At 52.1% G+C, this 21,836-nt stretch overlaps 1 protein-coding gene across 3 annotated transcripts in view; it reads left to right on the forward strand.

The window, feature by feature from the left end:
- The first annotated feature begins 219 nt into the window (after nt 1-219).
- Nucleotides 220-21,836, forward strand: part of SLC7A9 (solute carrier family 7 member 9) — a 28,782-nt gene continuing 7,165 nt past the window's right edge. For 2 of the 3 annotated variants that reach the window (XM_078881999.1, XM_078882002.1), the window contains exons 1-6: nt 220-321; nt 1,171-1,527; nt 6,352-6,499; nt 13,076-13,318; nt 15,100-15,225; nt 18,156-18,255. In XM_078881999.1, coding sequence (XP_078738125.1) covers nt 1,393-1,527; nt 6,352-6,499; nt 13,076-13,318; nt 15,100-15,225; nt 18,156-18,255 — 752 coding nt within the window. In that variant the 5' untranslated portion in view covers nt 220-321; nt 1,171-1,392. The remainder of the gene's footprint in view (nt 322-1,170; nt 1,528-6,351; nt 6,500-13,075; nt 13,319-15,099; nt 15,226-18,155; nt 18,256-21,836) is intronic. The other variant, XM_078882000.1, reaches the window with a different exon arrangement.

Below are 21,836 nucleotides of genomic sequence, written 5' to 3' on the forward strand. Positions count from 1 at the left end.
TCTCGCATCACGCTCTCTCTCATCGCTTTATCTCATCGCTTAATCTCTCTCGCTCGATACAACACGATACTGCAGATGGTGTAGAGTTCAGATGCCATTCGCGGATAGCCAAAACAGCGGACGGCAAGTTCGCGAATAAAGAGGGAACGCCGTATCTCGTTCCGCCCCCAACCACCCCACACCCCCGACCCCTATAAAACCTGCACTCGGATAATCCTCCTCGCAGGAGTAGGTCGGTGGTTGTCAGCAAGGTGATCACCGTTCGGGCTGCCAGACTTTAGACTCGTGCAAAGAACAGAAAAACACAAGTCTCTCTCTCAGGTACGTTTACTCTGCGCGATACTCCTCTTAGATCACGGCTCACCGCCGCTTTGTGTAGATTACAAGCCTCGTTTGAAGTGGAAAGGTTTTAAGAGCTCGATCAATGTTGGCACAGAGCTGTTGGGTCGCAGCGCTGAACCGGCAACCGCTTGAGATGCCGAAGCCAGGTTCCAAGCCTCCTGTGGCGAAAACTTGGCTCTGGAGTGCAGAGAGTTGATGGGGTGGAGCCCGGTCACCAACAACGGCACAACAACAATAACAACAACAAACCACCGTGTTAAGTATGGCTCTCCGCTGAATTTGGGCTTCGTTCTAGCTCCAAGAATGAACCAATATCGGTGTGGCTGCCGTGCGACTCGCGTGCACTCTGGGTTGCAGAGCGGGCGGGAAATGCGTGGCTCCAGGACTAAATGGACCAGAGGTCACTTGAACGGGGGTCTCAGAGGTAGCTCTGCAGTGTCCGCTTCCTCGGGCCGTTATCGACCCGTGTGTAGAGTCGCACTGATCCTGCGAGGAATCCGAACGGGGTCATGGTTAGTTTCGTGGCGTGACGCAGATCGCACGATCGCGATTAAATTGAGAGGGCAAAAAAGAATGTATAGCGCTGAAAACTCATTTCTTTAGAACAAATTTTTGTTTTTAGTTTGATATCCTTCCCCCGCACCTCCGATGAGCGCGGGTTGGCTACGTACGGTGCGAAAGAAGTTCAACGTACAGTACTTACATTACATGTGTGACCAATGAACACAGTGCAAATGAGTCCACAGGGCGAATAATGATTAACCCCTTTGCTGTCTTGCTTCTGGGTCGTTACTCGATTTTCATAAAACGCGGCGACAACAAACGCAGCAAGGGCGGTGCCACGATCAGGACAAAGTGTCCGCCGCGCCTGACGTGCTGCAGATCCCTCGCGACGCGGCCCGAGTCCAGCCTGCCGGCTAACAGCGAAACCGCCGCCGCCGCCACAACTGCTGCTGCTGCTGCCGCCGCCAATTGAACCGGGAGCTGGTGGCGATCGGCACCGAGAGAGAGAGAGGTGGAAGCCAGAGCCCGGGACACTCCGCAGGCGCCATGAAGGACTCACTGAAGCGGCGGCACGCGGCCGACTCGAACGGGGCGACCCCGGGGAGCGGCCCCTCCCGAGGCTCCATCAGCTCGAAGAGCAGCAGCGGAGGGGGCAGCAACACCATGCGACTCAAGCAAGAGGTGAGCGCGGCTGCACCCACCCGCTACTGCCCCTCGAGTGTATGCGGGCTGCGCCAGCAATGGTTACCACCTATTATTACACTTTTGTATTTTACCGGGTAAGATCCATTGAGCTCTGTCGCTCTTTTTCAGAAGCGACGCTGCCTATCGCACTTAACTAAAGTCCAACGAAGTGGCTTTTCATCACGTGGGCATCGATAGCGGCCGTCAAATCACTCTAAATGCGCGACGTTGTTGATTCTAAACGTGTAAGGGAAAAACCCGGAGGGGCCTCGATAAAAAAAAATCCACGCGACCAAGGGGAGAGGGAGACACGCAAACTCCAAATATACAGCAGCAGGCGTCAGGGTTGGGATCGAACCCACGACCTCCTGCACACCATGCGAGGTAGTCAACATCTCCTAGCCACCGTGATGATGATGAGAGAGACACGCAAATTCCAAATGTACAGCAGCAGGTGTCAGGGTCGGGATTGAGCCCACGACCTCCTGCACACCAGGCGAGGTAGTCAACATCTCCTGGCCACCGCCACGGTGTTCATTGTAATAAGGTCGCATTCATCACACACAAAGTGCTCGACACAAATGAACCACCACAACAGCTCGCCGATCTCGTCAGGATGGCATGCACTTCCGTCACGCGAACCCCGCGGTCATCATCGCAGCAGCAGCGGCGGCTTTTGGCTGTCAACCATCGAACAGACGAGGCGGCGGCGGCGGGCACCGCATCGCGTCTCTTTGCCAGAACGGGCGAAGCGTGTTTCTGTTATCATCATCGTGGTGCCGGCACAAAGTGTCCCAGAGATACACCGTTGGTACTATCGTGTGTGTGTGTGTCCTGTTTGTTGCCGTGGCGTTCTTACCCCGTGTCCCCACTGGACATCTGTGACGAAAGAGGTTCATATCTCATCGGATTCCTCCTGCAGTATAAATACATAATCTGACTGCGATCGGTATGCTTCGGTGCAACTCTGGAAGCCTGAAGCGATGCATCCCTTTCTAGCAGGGTGCCGTACAGCCGCTTTAAAAAAAAAATCCACTCCGCCACACAGGGACTTGCAGGGCCCTCAAGCCCGATGCCGCAGGGGACTTTACAAACACTCAGCGCTCCGCACAAACGGCCCGGTAGCCTTGGCACTGCTTCGTGTCGTTCCCCCGCACCTCCGATTCGCACGGTTGGCTCCGTCCGGCTCGAGAGAAGTTCAAGTTCGACATACGTGGTTTGGCTGCTGCTACTATAAATGTCCACGTGATCAACCACTTTCATTGAGCTGCTATTCGTGATGGCCAGGTCGCTTCTGAAAAAGAACTCCACAGCTCAGTGGGCCTCACAGCTGGTAAAATACAACTCGTTGTATAGAGTGGTGGCCCTCTCCACTATAGGGCACCGGTGGCCCTGCCCATTCACAGAAACTATGGGAATGGGATGCAGGCCACTGCTGCAAACAAGAAGACCTTCTGTGTCCAACAAGGAGCCCGTAGGGTGAAAGGATTGGCAGTTGATTCTCTTCAGATTCTTCCAGTCTGAATCAAGGTTCTGATTCAAACAAGCTCGACTCTGCCGATGGGACACCGTGTGTCGAAACCATTTTTGAATCAATGCTGCTGAAATGAGACACTCCCAGAAGGCCGTGCGGCTGATGGGTTGTGGAAGGAATCTCCAGGAAACTTGATTCCTACTCTGTATAAACCGCTTGTTTTCATCTTCTGCTAAATTGTACAGAAAAATGAATGTCTCTTTCATACATCTCTCCACATAATATATTTTAAAAATAAATAATTGCTTACACAACCCATTGGCCTTCTGCAAGTGCACACATCAGCAAAACATCACCGTCAGTGGTTCAGTCGGAGCAACCTCTGGACCCGTTTCGATACGCAGTGTCTCATCAGCAGAGTCAGCCCTTCTGATTGATAATAAATAAAGATCGGATTGGCAGTGCCGGGTGAAGCTCTGTAGCATGATGTTATAAAGGGGCCCTAAATAAAAAAACACGTAAATATTAACTTGCATAGTAAAGTAATTGTATTTTTTCATTTGCTATACAGCCAGATACTACGACAAATCGCGAAACTTAAACACCCAGTCGTTCGTAAAAGTTGAAGGCAGCATAGTACTATCGTAATAGAGCAAGTGCAGAATCATTGAACCGGATGGATAGCTTGAAAGCATTTAGTGCGGGGCCCTTGAAAGTGCGGGGCTCGTAGCATACGTAGCTACTTTTGCTGCTAGGATAATCCGGCACTGCGGATTGGACTTAATTGAGAAGAGTTAAATTAGTTGTTGTTTATTTGACAAGAGCCGTTGCTTTGACCTTTTTATCTCGTGCATCGAGTGGCCACTCAGCCTGCGCATGGTGAAGAGAAGCTCCCCTTGTCTGGGATTTCTCCATCCCCTCCATTCATCACTGTTGGTGTAAAAGTCATCAGTCTGAGGATCTCATTCTGCTCCGTTCACATCTCCAGTTCGCTCGGCATCTCATCCTCTTCTCTGCCTCTGTGCCTCTGTGTTGCGTGTCGCAGCTCTGTCGAGCAAACCGGTCAAGATTTCGCGATTGTCTGTAAACTCGCATTGTTTGAATTTAACGGCAAATGAATGCAAACGGGAGGTGTGACCTTGGAAATAAGAAACCCGAATCTTGAGAGACACCCCAGCGAGTATTTTTAGAATTGTCGCTCAGATGTCACTTGACTAAAACGACGTTTAACCTCTCGGCATCTAATTCTAAATAAAGATTACAGAGCAAATTCATCGTCACTTCTTCTAAACTAAAAACTAGTGTTTATATATTTTAAAACATAAAGATTATTAATTGTTTTAATCTTACCAGATAAGGCCCACTGAGATATACAGCTCTTTTTCAGACGTCACTTGGGCGCAAACGATAGCTCAACGAAGTGGCTTGTCACGTGGCAATGTCGAGCAGTAGCCAGCGACTCTGAACGCGCGACGTTGATTCTAAATGTGGAGGGGAAAACCCAGAGGACCCGGAGAAAAATCCACGAAACCACCTGGAGAGAGAGACACGCAAACTCCAACTATGTAGGCGTCAGGGTCGGGATCAAACCCACGACCTCCTGTATAAAAGGTGAGGTAGTTAATATCTCGCCACCGTGGCGCCCCTTATCTCATGTCAATGTTGCTATTTGCACCGTTGTAGCTCTGGTGAAAGCGTGTCTTGGGTCTTGTCTCCTGCACACCGCGCGTGCAACATACACACTCACACACACTCACACACACTCACACACATTCTCACACACACACTCACACACTCTCATACAAACTCTCACACACACTCACACACTCTCACACACACTCACACCCACTCACACACAACACACGCAACACAACAACCGCCTTTCGCCACTAAGTGGCGATGACGTCACCACGACGCTTGTGCCAGGCCATGTGCACCTTGAGGCCACGTGAAGTGTCGAACGCCCGCTGGCAGGAGGTCACGGGGCAGACCCAGGTGCCACGGGTCGACTGACTGAGATGACCGAGATAACTGGCTGATGCACCACCTGTGCCCCCTACTGTGCCAACTTGCTGTGCTTTATCCACCCGGCGCTCCGCTCGTTGTTGTGAGCGTCGCTCCTCTGCCCTCCGTTGTTGTTGGAGGGCGACTGCCTCCAACTGCCCAGTAGCGTCTTTCACGAGCCTCCTCCATAGAGGCCGATCTTAACACCACTGGTACCAGTCATCGGCAAGTCCACTCAGCTCCACGTCCTCCTGTACAACATCACTCCATCTCTTCTCTAGCCCGTGCCGCGCCCGTTTAGCCCCCTCGATCCGGACGAACAAAAGCTGTTTAGGCATGCGGTGGCTGGGCATGCGGGCTACATGACCCAGCCAACGCAGCCTTGCCTGCCGGAGAAGCTCACCGATGGGACTTTTCCCACACACACACTCTTACACACACACTCACACGAGTCTCACTCATTCCCTGTCGTTGCCCAGAACAACAACTACAATTCCGTGGCTTCATGACTCTGCTCGCTCCTTCTCCCATCTTAGCCACAATTCGATGCCGAGTTGTCGATCCTTCAAGACCACTTCCTTTGCGATTGCATTCGACACGTGCTCTCCTTGCGTACTCGCTGCAATAGTCCCCACCCGACGTCCGTTTCACATTTCCGTCACTTAACTTTTGCAACCGAACACACTCGCACCGCGGGGAATTCGTTCAGAGTTGAAAATCGTTTCGCGTTCGCGCGAAACGTTTTCAGATCCTTACGCGACGCGAGTTCTTTTTGCACCCAACTTCTGAACGTTTCACCGCTGCCAATTGATCACGTCTGGCTTTCCTCGTTTTGGCCACCCAGGTCACGCATGCGAATGAGTTCCATCGCTCTCACCATGGCCGGAGTTAGCGGGGGGCTGGGGGGCACGGGGGGCGGTGCCCCACCCCCGTTCCTTCCTCAAACTGGACACCTTTATTAATTTATATTCAGCGGAACGAGATGCGGTGGTGCCTCGTTATTCGCGAACTTGCCGTCCGCGGTTTTGGCTGTCCGCGAATCGCGTCTGGAATGCGACACGATCTGCAGTGTTGTGGCTCGAGCGAGAGAGAGATGAAGCGACGAGATGAAGAAGTGATGAGAGAGAATGCGATGCGAGGTGATGAGATGTTATTTGCTCATTTCCTGTGGTTTACAATTAAGATGAAGCACTCATTAATGACGTGCACCCGCGATTCATAGTGTGAGGAACAAAGCAAACCCCTGCCGCCCCCATCCCCAAATACAGAAGTCAAACTCCGCCTACGGCTCTCGCCCTGGCCAAGAAACAGAATGACAAAGACGACTTCTCGATTGCCAACAGGTGGGCCTGATGAGCGGCATCAGCCTGATCGTGGGCACGATGATCGGCTCGGGGATCTTCATCTCGCCCAAGTCGGTGCTCGACAACGTCGGTGCCGTGGGGCCCAGCCTCATCATCTGGATGGCGTGCGGAGTCCTCGCCACTCTCGGTACCCGCCACACCAACAACGTCGCAGTGACGCACTGAGACTCCACGCGTCTTAATTCTGTCACCCCCCCCCACATACTCATTTTCAAAACTGATCTTTTTGTTATTTTACCAGCTATGTGACTCTTTTTCAGAAGCGACGTGGCGATTACAAATGATAGCTCAACGAAGTGGCTTGTCACGTGGAAATTTATAGTAGGCAAAAACTGTTAAGGGCACTTCGATACGAAATGTTAAAGGAAAAATCGGAGGAACCAGAGAAAAATCCACGCTACCACGGGGAGAACTCGCAAACTCCAAATATACAGCAGGCGTCAGGGTCGGGATCGAACACGGCGAGGTAATTAATATCTTGCCACCGTGGCAGCCCTGAACAATAACGTTTTAAACGTGACGATCTTGTTGGGTTTGCAGAGAGTTCACATTTGGAGTTTGTGTGTGTCTCTCTCTCCACGTGGCCGCGTTGATTTTTCTCTGTGTCCTCCGGTTTTTCCCTCCACATTTAGAATCGCCATCACATGTTCAGAGTATTTGGCTACTATACATTTCCACGTGATAAGCCACTTCGTTGAGCTGTCATTTGTGGCCAAGTCGCATCCGACAGAGAGACATGCAGCTCAGTGGGCCTTTCCTGGTGAAATGAGCATTGTTTAGTTTGTTTCCCGAGCATTGCACAACGTTCTCATTTCGAGTTGAATCAACCTCGGCGAGGCATCGGAGGGGTTTGGGCAATCGCCACTCATTGTAGCTGTTGCCAAGAAATGAAATCAGCTCACCGGCTTCGTAGCACAGTGCACGAACCACTGTGCCACTGCTCGGCCCAATACAAAGATCCCCCGTATAGCCTTAACAGACTGTTGGGGCAAGTGCTGTTAACAATCAACTATGAAGGCCGGCATGGCACACGAGGGGTGGGTGACCAGCACCACGCCTCGCCGCATTTGTCTCCCTATTGGCGATGCTTACTACACACCGCAACAGGTACTCATTTGAGGCTGAGTCGACCCAGGACCAGTTCAGACAATCGTCACTGATGTTTGCCGTGAGCGAGAATCAAACTTCGGTTGTTGGGTCAATAGCGCAGCGCGCTAATGTCTACACCTACCGCTCTTTGTCCACCCAATACACCTCGACATGCACACACACATACTCAGTGTTAACAAATTGTCGGGATTAGCTAAATCCCAGTTGACTCATTATAGTAATGTGATCCTTTGTCGCCTGTGGCCAGCCTCTTTGATTTCCTGAGTGGGGATTATGCAAACACAGGAAGCCCATGACACCCCATTGTTGGCATTGTTTGGCCAGAGATTGTGGGCCATAACGGCTTGTTCAGTGGGATTCAAGCAAAAATAATAACGGGAAAGAGAGATAATGGCCATTCGTGGATTCCGAAACGTTTCCCAAGGTGTGTGCGCGTTTGTCCTCACGGGAAGTATTCAATTATCCACCACAACGTGAGGTTCGGTTACGAGCCGCATAGCCAGACGACGTCTGGTTATGCGGATGAACTCGCGAGGTGACGTCACACACACACGATTATGTCATCAACACTTTGACTGGCAAAGAAATTACTTTTAGCGCTGATTTTTTTTTATTTTGTCACTCAGGTATTGGCCAACCCTTCGATCAAAGTAGCAGGTCTCCTAGAGGGCAAGCGACTCGTAGCAAATTGACCACATCCACAATGTTTATTATTCACATTGGATCATGCTTACGAGAGGTATGCTGGTGCCCCTTACAGACAGACAGGCAGATGGACAGAGTGGAGCTAATACATTCCTGGGAATGATCAGTTCAAGTCAGGAGGGGGGTGGGGGGGGGGTTACGCTCCTGGAAGACACGACTTAAACCGATACGACGTTTACCCAATCAGCTACTTCCGACAAGAGTAAGGGGGGCTACATTCCAGCTCTCCCGTGTGTCAAGTCTTCATTAATGGGAGCGGGAGGGGGGAGCGGGGGGGGTAGCAGGTACAGAGATAAAGCCTCTTGGCTGTGCTGCGCCCAGCCAGTGAAAGATCTGAGTCCGGGTGGCGGGCGCCAGCGAGCAAACGGACCTCGGACCCAGCGCCGTGGGGACGCGGCAACTCCTCGACGCGCCGCTGCAAGATGCCCTCCCTCCCCCGGAGGTGGCGCTCTGATTGTTGTGGTTGACCTTGGACGGAGTCACGGGGCCACGGTGGGCCCATGTCACGGGGTCGAGGTCGGCCCATGTCACAGGGTTGGCTTGTGTCACGGGGTCGGCCTGTGTCACGGGGTCGGCCTGTGTCACGGGGTCGGCCTGTGTCACGGGGCCAAGGTGGGCCCATGTCACAGGGTCGAGGTCGTCCGCCTCTCTTGTAGGCTCCTCTAATCCAGACCTTCACGACGCCTGCTGTAGATTTGGAGGTTTTTGTCTTCTCTCTCTCCCCGTGGTGGTGCGGATTTTTTTCTGGGTCCCGTTTTTTCCTTCACATTTAGAAACAACATCACGCGTTTAGATTATTTAGAATATTTTGCTGCTACAAATTTCCACGTGATAAGCCACTTCGTTGAGCTACCATTTGTGTGGCCAGGCCTTACCTGGTAAAATATTTAGTTTAGTGATTTGTTTACCTTTCCTAGACTTTGCACTGCTATCGTGTTTTTGTATTGTTTGTTGTTGTTGTAACTTTCTGCTCTGCCCCAACTGGACATCTGTGAAAAAGAGCATTACAGCTCATCAGATTCCTCCTGCAGTATAAATATCGACTCTGATTCTTATTAACGTGGCCCAAATCTCAAATGCGATGAGGCGTTCAAGAACCTCTTTTGACCCTCCCCAAGCAATTCCTAAGAATCATAAATCTTTAGTGCTCATACGACCGACTTAGTAATGACCCACTTACGTCTCTTCCCGTTATGTTTACTGCGCACGCAAACTTTGTAACGCGTCGAATGCCAAAGCTGTCCCCGTGCATCTGCCCCATCCATCTGTCCACCCGTATCGATGTGACCACGAGATGACTGTCGTAAATATGATCCAATGTCAATAAAATCTGATTTAAAAATAGCATTTCTGTTTTGGGTTAACATCGGCCAAAGTGACCAGGGTTTGCCCAAAACTCACCGATTAAAAACTAAAAAAAAGTTCCGAGTGGTTAAGCCGTTGTGGCAGGACCTGCTTATCCCGCATAGGCCTCGTCAGCCACCAGCGTGCCTGCAGAAGACGTGGATGTCCTTCCTAGATCTTCGTTCGCGAAGCCAAGCCATAAATCATGAATAACGTCATAACGCGCCACTCACCCGTGACGTCATGCGCCGCGTGACGTCACATCACCCTGTGACTCTTTAATCACATCTGTAATAATCCTTCTTGAGACGGCTTCGGAATCAGTCCTTTTTATTTCCACTTCCACAATTACACTTTACTCACACACTCTCCGTTGCTGGCAGACAACGGAGAGAGGGCAGACTTCACACCAAGTCCCCACCGCGCACGTGGCACCCAGAGCCCCCGTACGCGCGTGACTCCTGCTCTTGTCGTTCCCAAGTCTGCTCTCGATCGTTCTCTCTCTCTCTCTCTTAATCCCTTCGTCACGTGGTACCCCCCAGCCAATCTTCCATAGACAGCGTTCACCGTTCCCGATGGTTCCCTGTCAATCCCGGGACCACGCCTCTGATCCGGCTCCCCATTAGCTGAGGCCCCGATTGGCCAGGCCAATCACCCCTGCTGACATGCCGAGATCACGCCGAGGCCATGCTCCCTGGCTCATCCCTTATTGGCTACAAAGCAGGACCGGCAAGCCAATCCCCACGTGAACCCTCTATGGCTGTTATTACACATCCATGCGAGCACAACCAAGACGCGGCTCCTCGGGAGCGTCGCGCCATCCTGGAACGTGCCCGCTTCTCCTCCCTCGTTGAGGTCGGAGAAGTCTTCAGTGGTTTCTCGCTCAATCGAAGGCGCGGGGTGGCAGTCATCACCTTTTTCTTCTTGGTTCTTTCGGTAAAGTCACGTAGCAGGGAAATAATAAAATAATACAAATAAAACATAATAAAATAATTCTCACGACGTTTCGGCCACAACGCAAGCAGCCGTCCTCAGGTGAAGAACAGGTCTGTCGGGAAGACAGCGTCTGAATGAAACACCACCAGGCTTGGAGCGTATATTTAGGCTGGGTTGGAGGGGGAAGAGCGCCTTAACAAAATAATTTGCATATCAAGAGGAATTTAGCATATTTATGGGAAATGCAGATATGGGATTAGTCACTACTTGTAGAATGCGTAGGAGGACAAAAATCATCACCTTTGTCGCAGCCCTGAGCCCAGCCGAGATTTTTTCCACGGAGCAACTAACGTTGACCCCCCCCCCCCCCCCCCCGGAGGGAGGAATGGCTCGGCTGACCACCGACCAGGATTTTAACTCGTGGTCCGTCAACTTCGAGCTCTGTGCTCGATCATTGCACACCACCTGGCCTATCAGCATCATCAGCCATGGTCAATCCGCTGCTGAATGAAGGCCTCCCTAAGGCACCACAATCTCTCACAATCCTTGCATGTAATAATCACACTATTCCACTATTATGTTTGTTATTATGCTACGTTTCCGCTCTCGGGAGTCAAGGCACGATGGAAGTGCACAATGGGAGCTCTTGCGGTGGGGGCGGGGGGGGGGGCAGTGAATCTCCCCATGTTATAAAAAAGCCCCACAGAAGCAGATATCAGGGAACTAATTCTTACATCTATTCAAACGACCTCTGAATCACACGAGGGAGTCTTGAAACTCAAGTCAGAATTTCCGAGGTGAACATACTACTTGGAAGACTTGATAATATCTAAATATGTATTTGTGCAACTATTGGTGAACAGGCTGAGAACCCGGGTTTAGTTACGGTCACCCAGAACCCAGATTTAAACATCGGATCTCAAACGCTGTCAGTTCAACTGCTCCGACTTCACGAGAATAATCAAGCAGCACAGTATCTCACGAGCATTGATGGTGTGCTGCGGACTTTGTACACTCACGCTCGAAGATAAACGTGCCATTAATAGACGACAATGTGAGAACAAGCACCCTGACATTAGCAAGTACACATCATATCAAGTACCGATAGAACAGACAGAGACGTGACCTGCCGGTTAATACGGCCATAAAAAAGGGTGCATCGACCTGTTCCTTCTTCTCAAATGGCTGGGGGCGCCGCGGTGACGAGGAGATGTTGACTACCTCGCCTGGTCCACAGGAGGTCGTGGGTTCGATCCCGACCCTGACGCCTGCTGGCTGCTGTATATTTGGAGTCTCTCTCTCCCCGTGGTCGCGTGGATTTTTCTCCGGGTCCTCCGGTTTTCCTCTCCACATTTATAATCGACGTCAGAGTGTTTGGCTGCTGCTCTACATTTCCACGTGATAAGCCACTTTGTTGAGCTCTCATTTGTGACCAGGTCACTTCTGAATTGGAGCTATATAGCTCCGCGGGCCTTACCTGGGGAAAAATATAATTAGTTTAAGTGAACATGCGATCTCCATAACAAAGACAAAGATCCCCTGTATAGCCTGTAACAGACTGGTGGGGCAAGTGCTGCTTGCGAGCACCTATGAAGGCCAGCACAGAACACGAGGGGTGGGTGGTCAGCACCACGCCTTTGTCTCCCCTAGCGGCGATGTTTACACACCGCACCAGGTACTAATTTGAGGCTGAGTCGATCTCAGGGAGGCCCAGGACCGGTTCAGATAATCGTCACTGGTGTTGGCCATGATCGGGAATCGAACTCGGGTGGCCGGGTTACCGCTCCACTACTGCTCGCCCCATGTGCACACACTCACACACATTGTGCGTGAACTCATTTGCCTTCACAATGAGGATTCAGTGCAATATTTGGAGCTCGACTGGGGGAAGGGAAGACGAGAGATGATAGGAGATGACACCTCAAGGGAGGAGCCAATTCCACCGTTCTAAGAGGCCTGATAAGATTGGGATGGTCCGCTAATCACCGTGACACTAAATCGGGGTTAGGAGAGTGCGCCGAGTTCGCACACACGCTCGGCTCAGCGGGGCAGCATCTCAGCTGAAAAAGAGAGATAGCAGCCTCATATCATGATCACGTGGGTTACAACAAGGGACAGATTTAGGTTTTATTCCCCCGCCACCACCCCTCGTGAAAGCACAACAACAGACGCGCGTGCGTGATTGTGCGTCATCATCGTGAAGCAAACAGCGCCGGTTGTTGTCGCCAAGTTTTTTGGCAAAACGTTGATGAATTTGGCCGGTTTTGCTCGAGGGGAAAAATCCCGAATGGGAACGCAACTTTAGAGGAACATTTCAAATTGGATCGTCGCCACGACAGCTGTCGTCGATTCTCCGTTACGCGCAGACGGACGGACGGAGCTCACGCGTCATCGCTTTTGTCCTCCGTTGGAAATGCGCTACAAAGCGAATTGGAAACATGGCAGTGTATGAAACCCACCCCCCGTGAATCTGCCCCTTCGTCTCGGGAGTTTGGTTTAGGGAGAGGGCATTGTCACTGACCGCCCATCCGTCCGTCCCTCTGCGTTGTCTGTCCGTGTCCGCGTCTGTCCGCCCGTCTGTCCGTGCGCACGTGCCGCTGCCGCGTAGGCGCGCTGGCGTACGCCGAGCTGGGCACGATGATCACCAAGTCGGGCGCCGAGTACCCGTACCTGCTGGAGGCGTTCGGGCCCATCCCGGCGTTCCTCTACTCGTGGGCGTCCGTCATCGTGCTCAAGCCGTCCTCCTTCGCCATCATCTGCCTCAGCTTCGCCGAGTACACGTCCGCGCCTTTCTACCCGGGCTGCGAGCCGCCAATGCTCGTCAAGAAGTGCCTGGCCGCTGCTGCCATCTGTAAGTTGCATGACGACAAACCACGGTGGCTAGGAGATGTTAACTCCCTCGCCTGGTATGCAGGAGGTCCTGGGTTCCATCCCGACCCCGACACCTGCTGCTGTATATTTGGATTTTGCGTGTCTCTCTCCCCGTGGTCGCGTGGGTTTTTCTCCGGGTCTTAGTCAGCTATCGCTGACTGAGCAAAGTACGAATGTGTATGTACGTTGAACTTCTTTCGCACCGTACATAGCCAACCATGGCAATCAGAGCAGCAGCCACAGCCACCGATGTACATTGTTCAGCCAATACCCAGAACACGATCACGGAATCACTTGTGAGTTGAGGGTTCACGATTCTCGATTGGTGTTGAGGACATACGTTACTATAGTAACGACTCTTTTGTAACATTTTATTGTACGGCACAAGGACAGCTTTCACTGCGCTGTTTTAGCTGTCCCCATGCCACGGATTAGTGCGGGTGGCTACGCACGGTGCAAAAGACGTTCAACATAATATGTACTCCACTATAGACAACAACACACCACACTACTAAACAAGACACCACGATCCTGAAGTGAAAACTCTTCACAACCGCTTTACGCGTTTAGTTTGTTGCCCTTCCCCCGCACCTCCGACAAGCACGGTTGCCTACGTACGGCGCGAACGAAGTTCAACATGCGCACGCACGTGGGTGCAATCGCCGTGAATACACCGCGTGCTCGTGACTTGACGGCACGACCGGCAGAGTCGTCACAATCGCACCGCCCTCGTTGGCGATTGGGCGACCGGGTATAGCAACTTTCCTCCGCTAATTGTAACTGCGAGTGTCCACCAATGGACGTCGTGCGCTGACCGGCGTCACCAGTCGAACCACTTGCTTTTGTTTCAATGTGAAGCTTCTTTCGTGACTGCAGGGATTCATCTTCTTGGTTCTTTCGGTAAAGTCATCACGTAGAAGGGAAATAATAAAATAATAAAAATAAAACAAAATTAAATTTAGATTGAAAGCTTTCGTGACTGCAGGGATTCATCTTCTCGGTTCTTTCGGTAAAGTCACGTAGAAGGGAAATGATAAAATAATAAAAATAAAACATTATAAAATTATTCTCACGACGTTTCGGCCACAACGCAAGCAGCCGTCCTCAGGCGAAGACCAGGTCTGTCGGGGAGACAGCGTCTTCACCTAAGGACGGCTGCTTGCGTTGTGGCCGAAACGTCGTGAGAATAATTTTATAATGTTTTATTTTATTATTTTATTATTTCCCTTCTACGTGACTTTACCGAAAGAACCAAGAAGATGAATCCCTGCAGTCACGAAAGCTTTCAATCTAAATTTTTTCACCTTCATAGCGCAGTTTTTTTTAATACAGTCGATCCCCGACTTACGAACGTCCGACGTATGAACATCCGCACTTATGAACGAGCTTCTGTAAAAACTGGCACTTGCGAATCGAACCGCGGGACTATTTGGTTCGGCAAATGTACAAATGCGCAATATTTCTTCTCACATATGAGCTGAACGATGGTTCCCCTTTCTTGTTGAACCGTACCACATCTTATAACACTGATCGTACGTGCATTTAAATACGGTACATTGTCGTGTTCCGACTTACGGACGGCTCTCAGGTACGGCCGCCGTTCGTCCGCTCTGGTCTGATTCTGCCGCCACTGTGTCGCCCCCCCCCATGCCCCCCCATGCCCCCACCGCCCCCCCCCATGCCCCCCCCCCATGCCCCCCCCCCATGCCCCCACCGCCCCCCCCATGCCCCCCCCCCATGCCCCCCCCCTACACCACCCAGTGCTCATCTGCATCATCAACTCGATGAGCGTGAAACTGGCCTCGTACGTCCAGAACTTCTTCACGGTCGCCAAGCTGCTGATCGTGGTGGTCATCATCGTCACCGGCATCGTGCTGCTCGCCCAGGGTGAGCGCTCCACAGGGCTGCACGGGGGCCGCACGACGCCGACAAACGCAACGTGGCCGAGATTTAAAAACTACGATGAAACTTGTTTTGTTTTTACCTTACCAGGTAGGGCCCACTTACTGTAGGTTTTGTTCAGAAGCGACCTGCCTATCACAAATGTTAACTCAAAGGTGCGGCTTATCGTCACGTGGCACTTTCCAGCTGTCACATTATCTCAACGCGTGGTGACGTTGATTCTAAATGTGGAGGGGAAAACCGGAGGACCCGGAGAAAGTCCACGCGACCACAATGAGATAACACGCATACTCAGATATACAGCAGCAGGCGTAAGGGTCGGGATCGAACCCATGACCTCCTGCATACCTGCATTCCAGGCGAGAGAGTTAACATCTCCTAGTCACCGTGATGATGAGAGAGAAACATGCAAACTCCAAAGATACAGCAGCAGGCGTCAGTCAGGAGCGAACCCACGACCTCCTGTATACCAGGCGAGGGAGTTAACATCTCGCCCTGTTATTTGTGAGCTGAGCTCTTTAAACCCACGTGCTTAAAGAGTCAAAAGAAATGGCTTTGTGTCCTTTCCCTTCGGCTAGATCTCCTCTCCACTTCTACCCCCCGGCCTCTCCCCCCACGGTGTTTACCCACCACCCCCGCCCCCTGCCCCCAGCCTCAAGTCAACCAGTTCATTCCCCCAACTCCACCCCCCACAATTGGGAACGTTGCCAAATCGGGGTTCGCTATCTGCTCGGGGAGATACTTGATCGGTATCCCAGGTGCAGCGGTGTGCGCCGCTAATTTTAAGCCGAATCTTTATGTCCGTGCCATTAAAGATAATGTTGCGGGTGAGCGTGGTGGGAGGGAGACACTCGGATTTTAGTGCCTCGTAATTTCCTGGATGACCGCGGTGCGACGTTTCACAACAACGACGAACGTCCATAGACATGCAAGATCCCCTCCAGCCACGCACTCTCCCGCCTCTCCCCTCTCATCTCACAGAGGGATACTGGGCTGTCGTAGACCTGTGTATATGCGTAAATGGGTATCTCGCAGAGGGAGATGATAGGTTGAGAGGGGAGAGGCAGGAGAGTGCGTAGAGGGGAGTAGAGCGAAATGAGAGGGGAGAGGCAGGAGAGTGCGTGGAGGGGAGTCGAGTGAAATGAGAGGGGAGAGGCAGGAGAGTGCGTGGATGGATTGTAGTATTGGGGTGATGACACCCCAGACACCACCGAAGATTGTACATTATTACAAACTAAAAACTAAACATTTATTTTACCAAATTAGGCCGATTGAGTTATAGAGGCTCTTTTTCAGAAGCGACATTGCCACAAATGATAGCTCAACTAAGTGGCTTATCACGTTGACATTTATCACAGCCAAATACTCAAAATGCATGTTGATTCTAAATGTGGAGGGGAACCCGGAGGACCTGGAGAAAAGTCCACGTGACAGGGGGGAGAGAGTGAGAGACTCCACAAATACAGCAGGCGTCAGGGTCGGGATCGAACCCACGATCTCCTGCAAACCTGGCGAGGTAGTTGACATCTCCTAGCCACCGCGGCACCTTTATTATAACAAGCGGTGGGTGACGCCTCGGCAAGATAGAAATGATGGTGCCCATTGTATCGGCTCTGGAGGGCCACGCAATGAAAGCGGTACGAACTTGTAATCTGACCCGCAGATAAAGCGCACGTTGATTGGAGATGTGCCGGCCAGTGCCACAGCCTTGAGGAGTTCGTCGTAAAGAGTCTTGTAGGGTGGGGGTGGGCAGCGGCCCCCGGCATCACGCGGTGACACCGTGATCCCGGTGGTTTACAGCGCAATAATGGCGGCGGTGGCACGCGGTCTAAAAAGAAAACGGACACGGGGTCAGCACGCCCGCACAGACACACACGGCACGCACGGCATGCACGGCACGCACGGACATACACGGACACACACAGCACACTCGCTCACACAGACACACACGAACACACTCGCTCACACGGACACACACACACTTGTGCGTGCAACGACTGAGATATAGATCAACAGTGGAGCCGTTAGCAGTGTGCTTGACAATGTGGTGTTAGTGAGCATCTCCTTCGAGCACAGTTGGCTGCGCACGGTGCGATAGAAGCATCAAAATCTGAATATGTATTGAGACATAAACACACATCGCACCTGAGAGGCTGGGTGGCCAGCACCACACCCAGCCGCCTTTATCTCCCCCCGGTGCTCGCCGAGCTGCATTGGCTTCCGGTTGCTGAACTAATGCCTTATAAGGTCATGCTCATTACACACAAAGTGCTTGCCACAAATGAACCACAATGCCTTGCTGATCTTGTCAAGGAGCATAAACTACCATCACGCCAACTCCGGTCATCAGCGCAGTGGTGGCTTTTGGCAAACCATCAAACAAAGACGGTCACCCAATTGCGCACTTTCATAAGCGCTTCTGCGGCCGTCTGGAACGCTCTTTCGATATTAGGAAGCCACTGGAGCTATCGACTTTTAAATCGTCGTCTAGATTGACAAACTCATTTCTTGAGAACGGATTTTAGTGTTTGGTTGTTTGTTCTTCCCCCATACCTCTGATTTACACGGTTGGCTACGTACGGTGAAAAAGAAGTTCAACATACAACATACGTACTACATACAACGTACATACTGCCACCGCTACCACGCTCTGCGAACGAGCAGTTCACTCAGGAAAGTGGCCAAGTTGAACAGCGCGTCCATTCACCGTCGTGACCGAAATCCAATTTGCCCGAAGTAAACATTCGACTTACGGAACTTGGCTCGCCCTCTTGTCGACCCGCTGCTGGGGTCCGTCGCGGGGGTCCTTGTTGGACCATACTTCACCACGCTGGGCGTCGCGGAGGGGGCTCGCCGGTCGTTTCGTTATCTTCAAGAGGCTCCCGGTCCTTCCCCCCCCCCCCCCCCCACCACAGGACACACGACGAACCTCCAGAACAGCTTTGAAGGACAGCAGTTGTCGTTCGGCTCAATCGGGGTCGCCTTCTACAATGGCCTGTGGGCCTACGACGGCTGGTGAGTGAGCCCCTCGTGGCGGGGAAGTCCGTCGCCCGCTTGGGCAGCCACGGTGGTGGCAGTGGCAACGCACGTGCCTGGCTGGCTAGGAGATGTTAACCACCTCGCTTGGTATGCAGGAGGTCGTGGGTTCGATGGCGACTCTGACTGCCGGTATATTTGGAGTTGCCGTGTCTCTCTCGTTCTCTCTCCCCGTGGCCGCGGGGACTTTTCTCCGGGTCCTCCGGTTTTTTCCCTCCACGTTGAGAATGAACATCAGGCGTTTAGAGTCTTTGGCTGCTAGAAATTTCCGCACGATAAGTCGCCAATTGGTTGAGCTGTCATTTGTGGCCGGGTCCCTTCTGAAAAAGAGCTACATAGCTCAAGTGGGCCTTACCTGGTAGAATGAAAATAGTTTCGTTGCGGAGTTTCGTTTCTGTACATTCTCTCCACCGTTTTACAGAGTGTGACGGAGTGTGTGGCACTGAGCAGTAGGGAGCGGTGGTGCAGCGGTTAGCGCTCTGCGCTACGAACCCAGCATCCCCGAGTTCGATTCCCGCTCACGGCCAACAACCAGTGACGATTACCTGAACCGCTCCTGGGCCTCCCCTAGGTCGACTCAGCCTCAAACAAGTACCTGGTGCGATGTGTAAAAACATCGCCACTAGTGAGACAAAGGCAGCCGGGCGAGGTGCTGGCCACCCACCCCCTCGTGTGTCGTGCTACTCACTAATAGCACTTGCCCCAAAAATCTGTGAAGCCTATAAGGGGGATATTTGTCTTTGTTTGTGTGTCAGTGGGCATAAAGTATCGGCTGTAAGAGCCGGTTAATAGCCGGTTAACAGTCGGTTAAAGGCAATACGGGAATCTATTCGTTGTCGGTGACCGAGTGCGTGATGGAGTGGACTTTGTATGTTCTCCCTCTGTTCTGGGTTCTCACCTTTCCTCCCAACGTTAACAAAACAACACGGCGTAACTGCTGATAAATATTAATAGATGTTTACCCTCTCTGGCACTAAAGCAGTTGTGTTAAGATGTTCAAACACCAAATAGATTAAACCTCTAGTAAGGAATCAAGTTCGCATTAGGCCACACGTACTTGTGGTGAGCATGCAAACAGAAAGGGTAAACACCTATTCTCATTATTCTTATGTTTCATACTTTGATACGAGCAAACAGGCATCCCGTGACATCGCCGCTCTCCGCGAGCTCTCGATGCCGTGACGCGTGTGGCATGGTCCTTGTGCTGTCCGCCACTGGGCGGTGTCCTCTGGTCTGACACTGGTGGTGAGACGAGGCCTCGAAGACGGCTGCTGATGTCTCTGGTGTAGACAAGTCAGTCTCAGGGACAATGACCAGCACTCACGAGTTGGCCGATACCACCTTGGCATGTGAAGGACCGCAGAGCTTAGGCCAGGGGTGGGGAACCTTTTTTCTGCCAAGGGCCATTTGGATATTTATATATCATCTTTCGCGGGCCATACAACATTATCAACTTAAAAATTAGCCCGTTATATTTGGTCAAACATTTAATTGACTCGCCCCTAATGCGATGACTGGAACTGCTTCTCTTTGGTGAGGTGTGTGATGTTAGCTGGTATTGATGATGTCGCTACTCGCAACTGCTTTTGCAGGTTTGCTCCTAGATTTATTGAATTTCGAGTCCCGCCTGCGGTTGCCTTGGCAGGGCCAGACCAAATGATTTCGTGGGTCTTATACGGCCCGCGGGCCTTATACGGCCCACGGGCCGGACGTTCCCCACCCCTGGCTTAGGCAATTGCTGCGTCTGCTCACCGCGTGGCTGCTGCTGCTGCCTTTGTGCTCATCTGTGACTCATCCTCGCACCTCTCAGTTGGCTCCCATCCTTCAGGCGCCGCGGTGGCCAGGAGATGTCATCTCCCTCGCCTGGTGTGCAGGAGGTCGTGGATTGGACCCCAACCCTGACGCCTGCTGCTGTATATTTGTAGCTTGCGTGTCTCTCTCCCCCGTGGTCGCGTAGATTGTTCTCCAGGTCCTCCGGTTTTCCCCTCCACATTTCGAATCAACGCCACGCGTTTTGAATATTTGGCTGCTATATGTTTCCATACGATGATGATGATGATGTTTGGCTGCGACTATAAATTGCCACGTGATAAGCCACTTGGTTGGGCTATCATTTGTGATCAAAAAGAGCTCCACAGCTCCGTGTTGGTGATGTTTGACGGTGTGGTGTTTGACGGTGTGATGTTTGACGGTGTGGTGTTTGACGGTGTGGTGTTTGACGGTGTGGTGTTTGACGGTGTGGTGTTTGACGGTGTGGTGTTTGACGGTGTGGTGTTTGACGGTGTGATGTTTGACGGTGTGGTGTTTGACGGTGTGATGTTTGACGGTGTGATGTTTGACGGTGTGGTGTTTGACGGTGTGGTGTTTGACGGTGTGGTGTTTGACGGTGTGATGTTTGACGGTGCGATGTTTGACGGTGCGGTGTTTGACGGTGTGGTATTTGACGGTGTGGTGTTTGACGGTGCGATGTTTGACGGTGCGATGTTTGACGGTGCGATGTTTGACGGTGTGGTGTTTGACGGTGCGATGTTTGACGGTGCGGTGTTTGACGGTGTGGTGTTTGACGGTGTGGTGTTTGACGGTGTGGTGTTTGACGGTGTGGTGTTTGACGGTGTGGTGTTTGACGGTGTGATGTTTGACGGTGCGGTGTTTGACGGTGCGGTGTTTGACGGTGCGGTGTTTGACGGTGCGGTGTTTGACGGTGCGGTGTTTGACGGTGTGGTGTTTGACGGTGTGATGTTTGACGGTGTGGTGTTTGACGGTGCGGTGTTTGACGGTGTGGTGTTTGACGGTGCGCTGTTTGACGGTGCGGTGTTTGACGGTGTGGTGTTTGACGGTGCGGTGTTTGACGGTGTGGTGTTTGACGGTGTGGTGTTTGACGGTGTGGTGTTTGACGGTGTGGTGTTTGACAGTGCGGTGTTTGACGGTGTGGTGTTTGACGGTGTGATGTTTGACGGTGTGGTGTTTGACGGTGTGGTGTTTGACGGTGCGATGTTTGACGGTGCGATGTTTGACGGTGTGGTGTTTGACGGTGCGATGTTTGACGGTGCGGTGTTTGACGGTGTGGTGTTTGACGGTGTGGTGTTTGACGGTGTGGTGTTTGACGGTGTGGTGTTTAACGGTGTGGTGTTTGACGGTGTGGTGTTTGACGGTGTGATGTTTGACGGTGCGGTGTTTGACGGTGCGGTGTTTGACGGTGCGGTGTTTGACGGTGTGGTGTTTGACGGTGCGATGTTTGACGGTGTGATGTTTGACGGTGTGGTGTTTGACGGTGCGGTGTTTGACGGTGCGGTGTTTGACGGTGCGGTGTTTGACGGTGCGGTGTTTGACGGTGCGGTGTTTGACGGTGCGATGTTTGACGGTGTGATGTTTGACGGTGTGGTGTTTGACGGTGCGGTGTTTGACGGTGTGGTGTTTGACGGTGCGCTGTTTGACGGTGCGGTGTTTGACGGTGTGGTGTTTGACGGTGCGGTGTTTGACGGTGTGGTGTTTGACGGTGTGGTGTTTGACGGTGTGGTGTTTGACGGTGTGGTGTTTGACGGTGCGGTGTTTGACGGTGT

The sequence above is a fragment of the Lampetra fluviatilis genome, chromosome 63, assembly GCF_964198595.1.
Source record: "Lampetra fluviatilis chromosome 63, kcLamFluv1.1, whole genome shotgun sequence".
Classification (NCBI taxonomy): Eukaryota; Metazoa; Chordata; class Hyperoartia; order Petromyzontiformes; family Petromyzontidae; genus Lampetra; species Lampetra fluviatilis.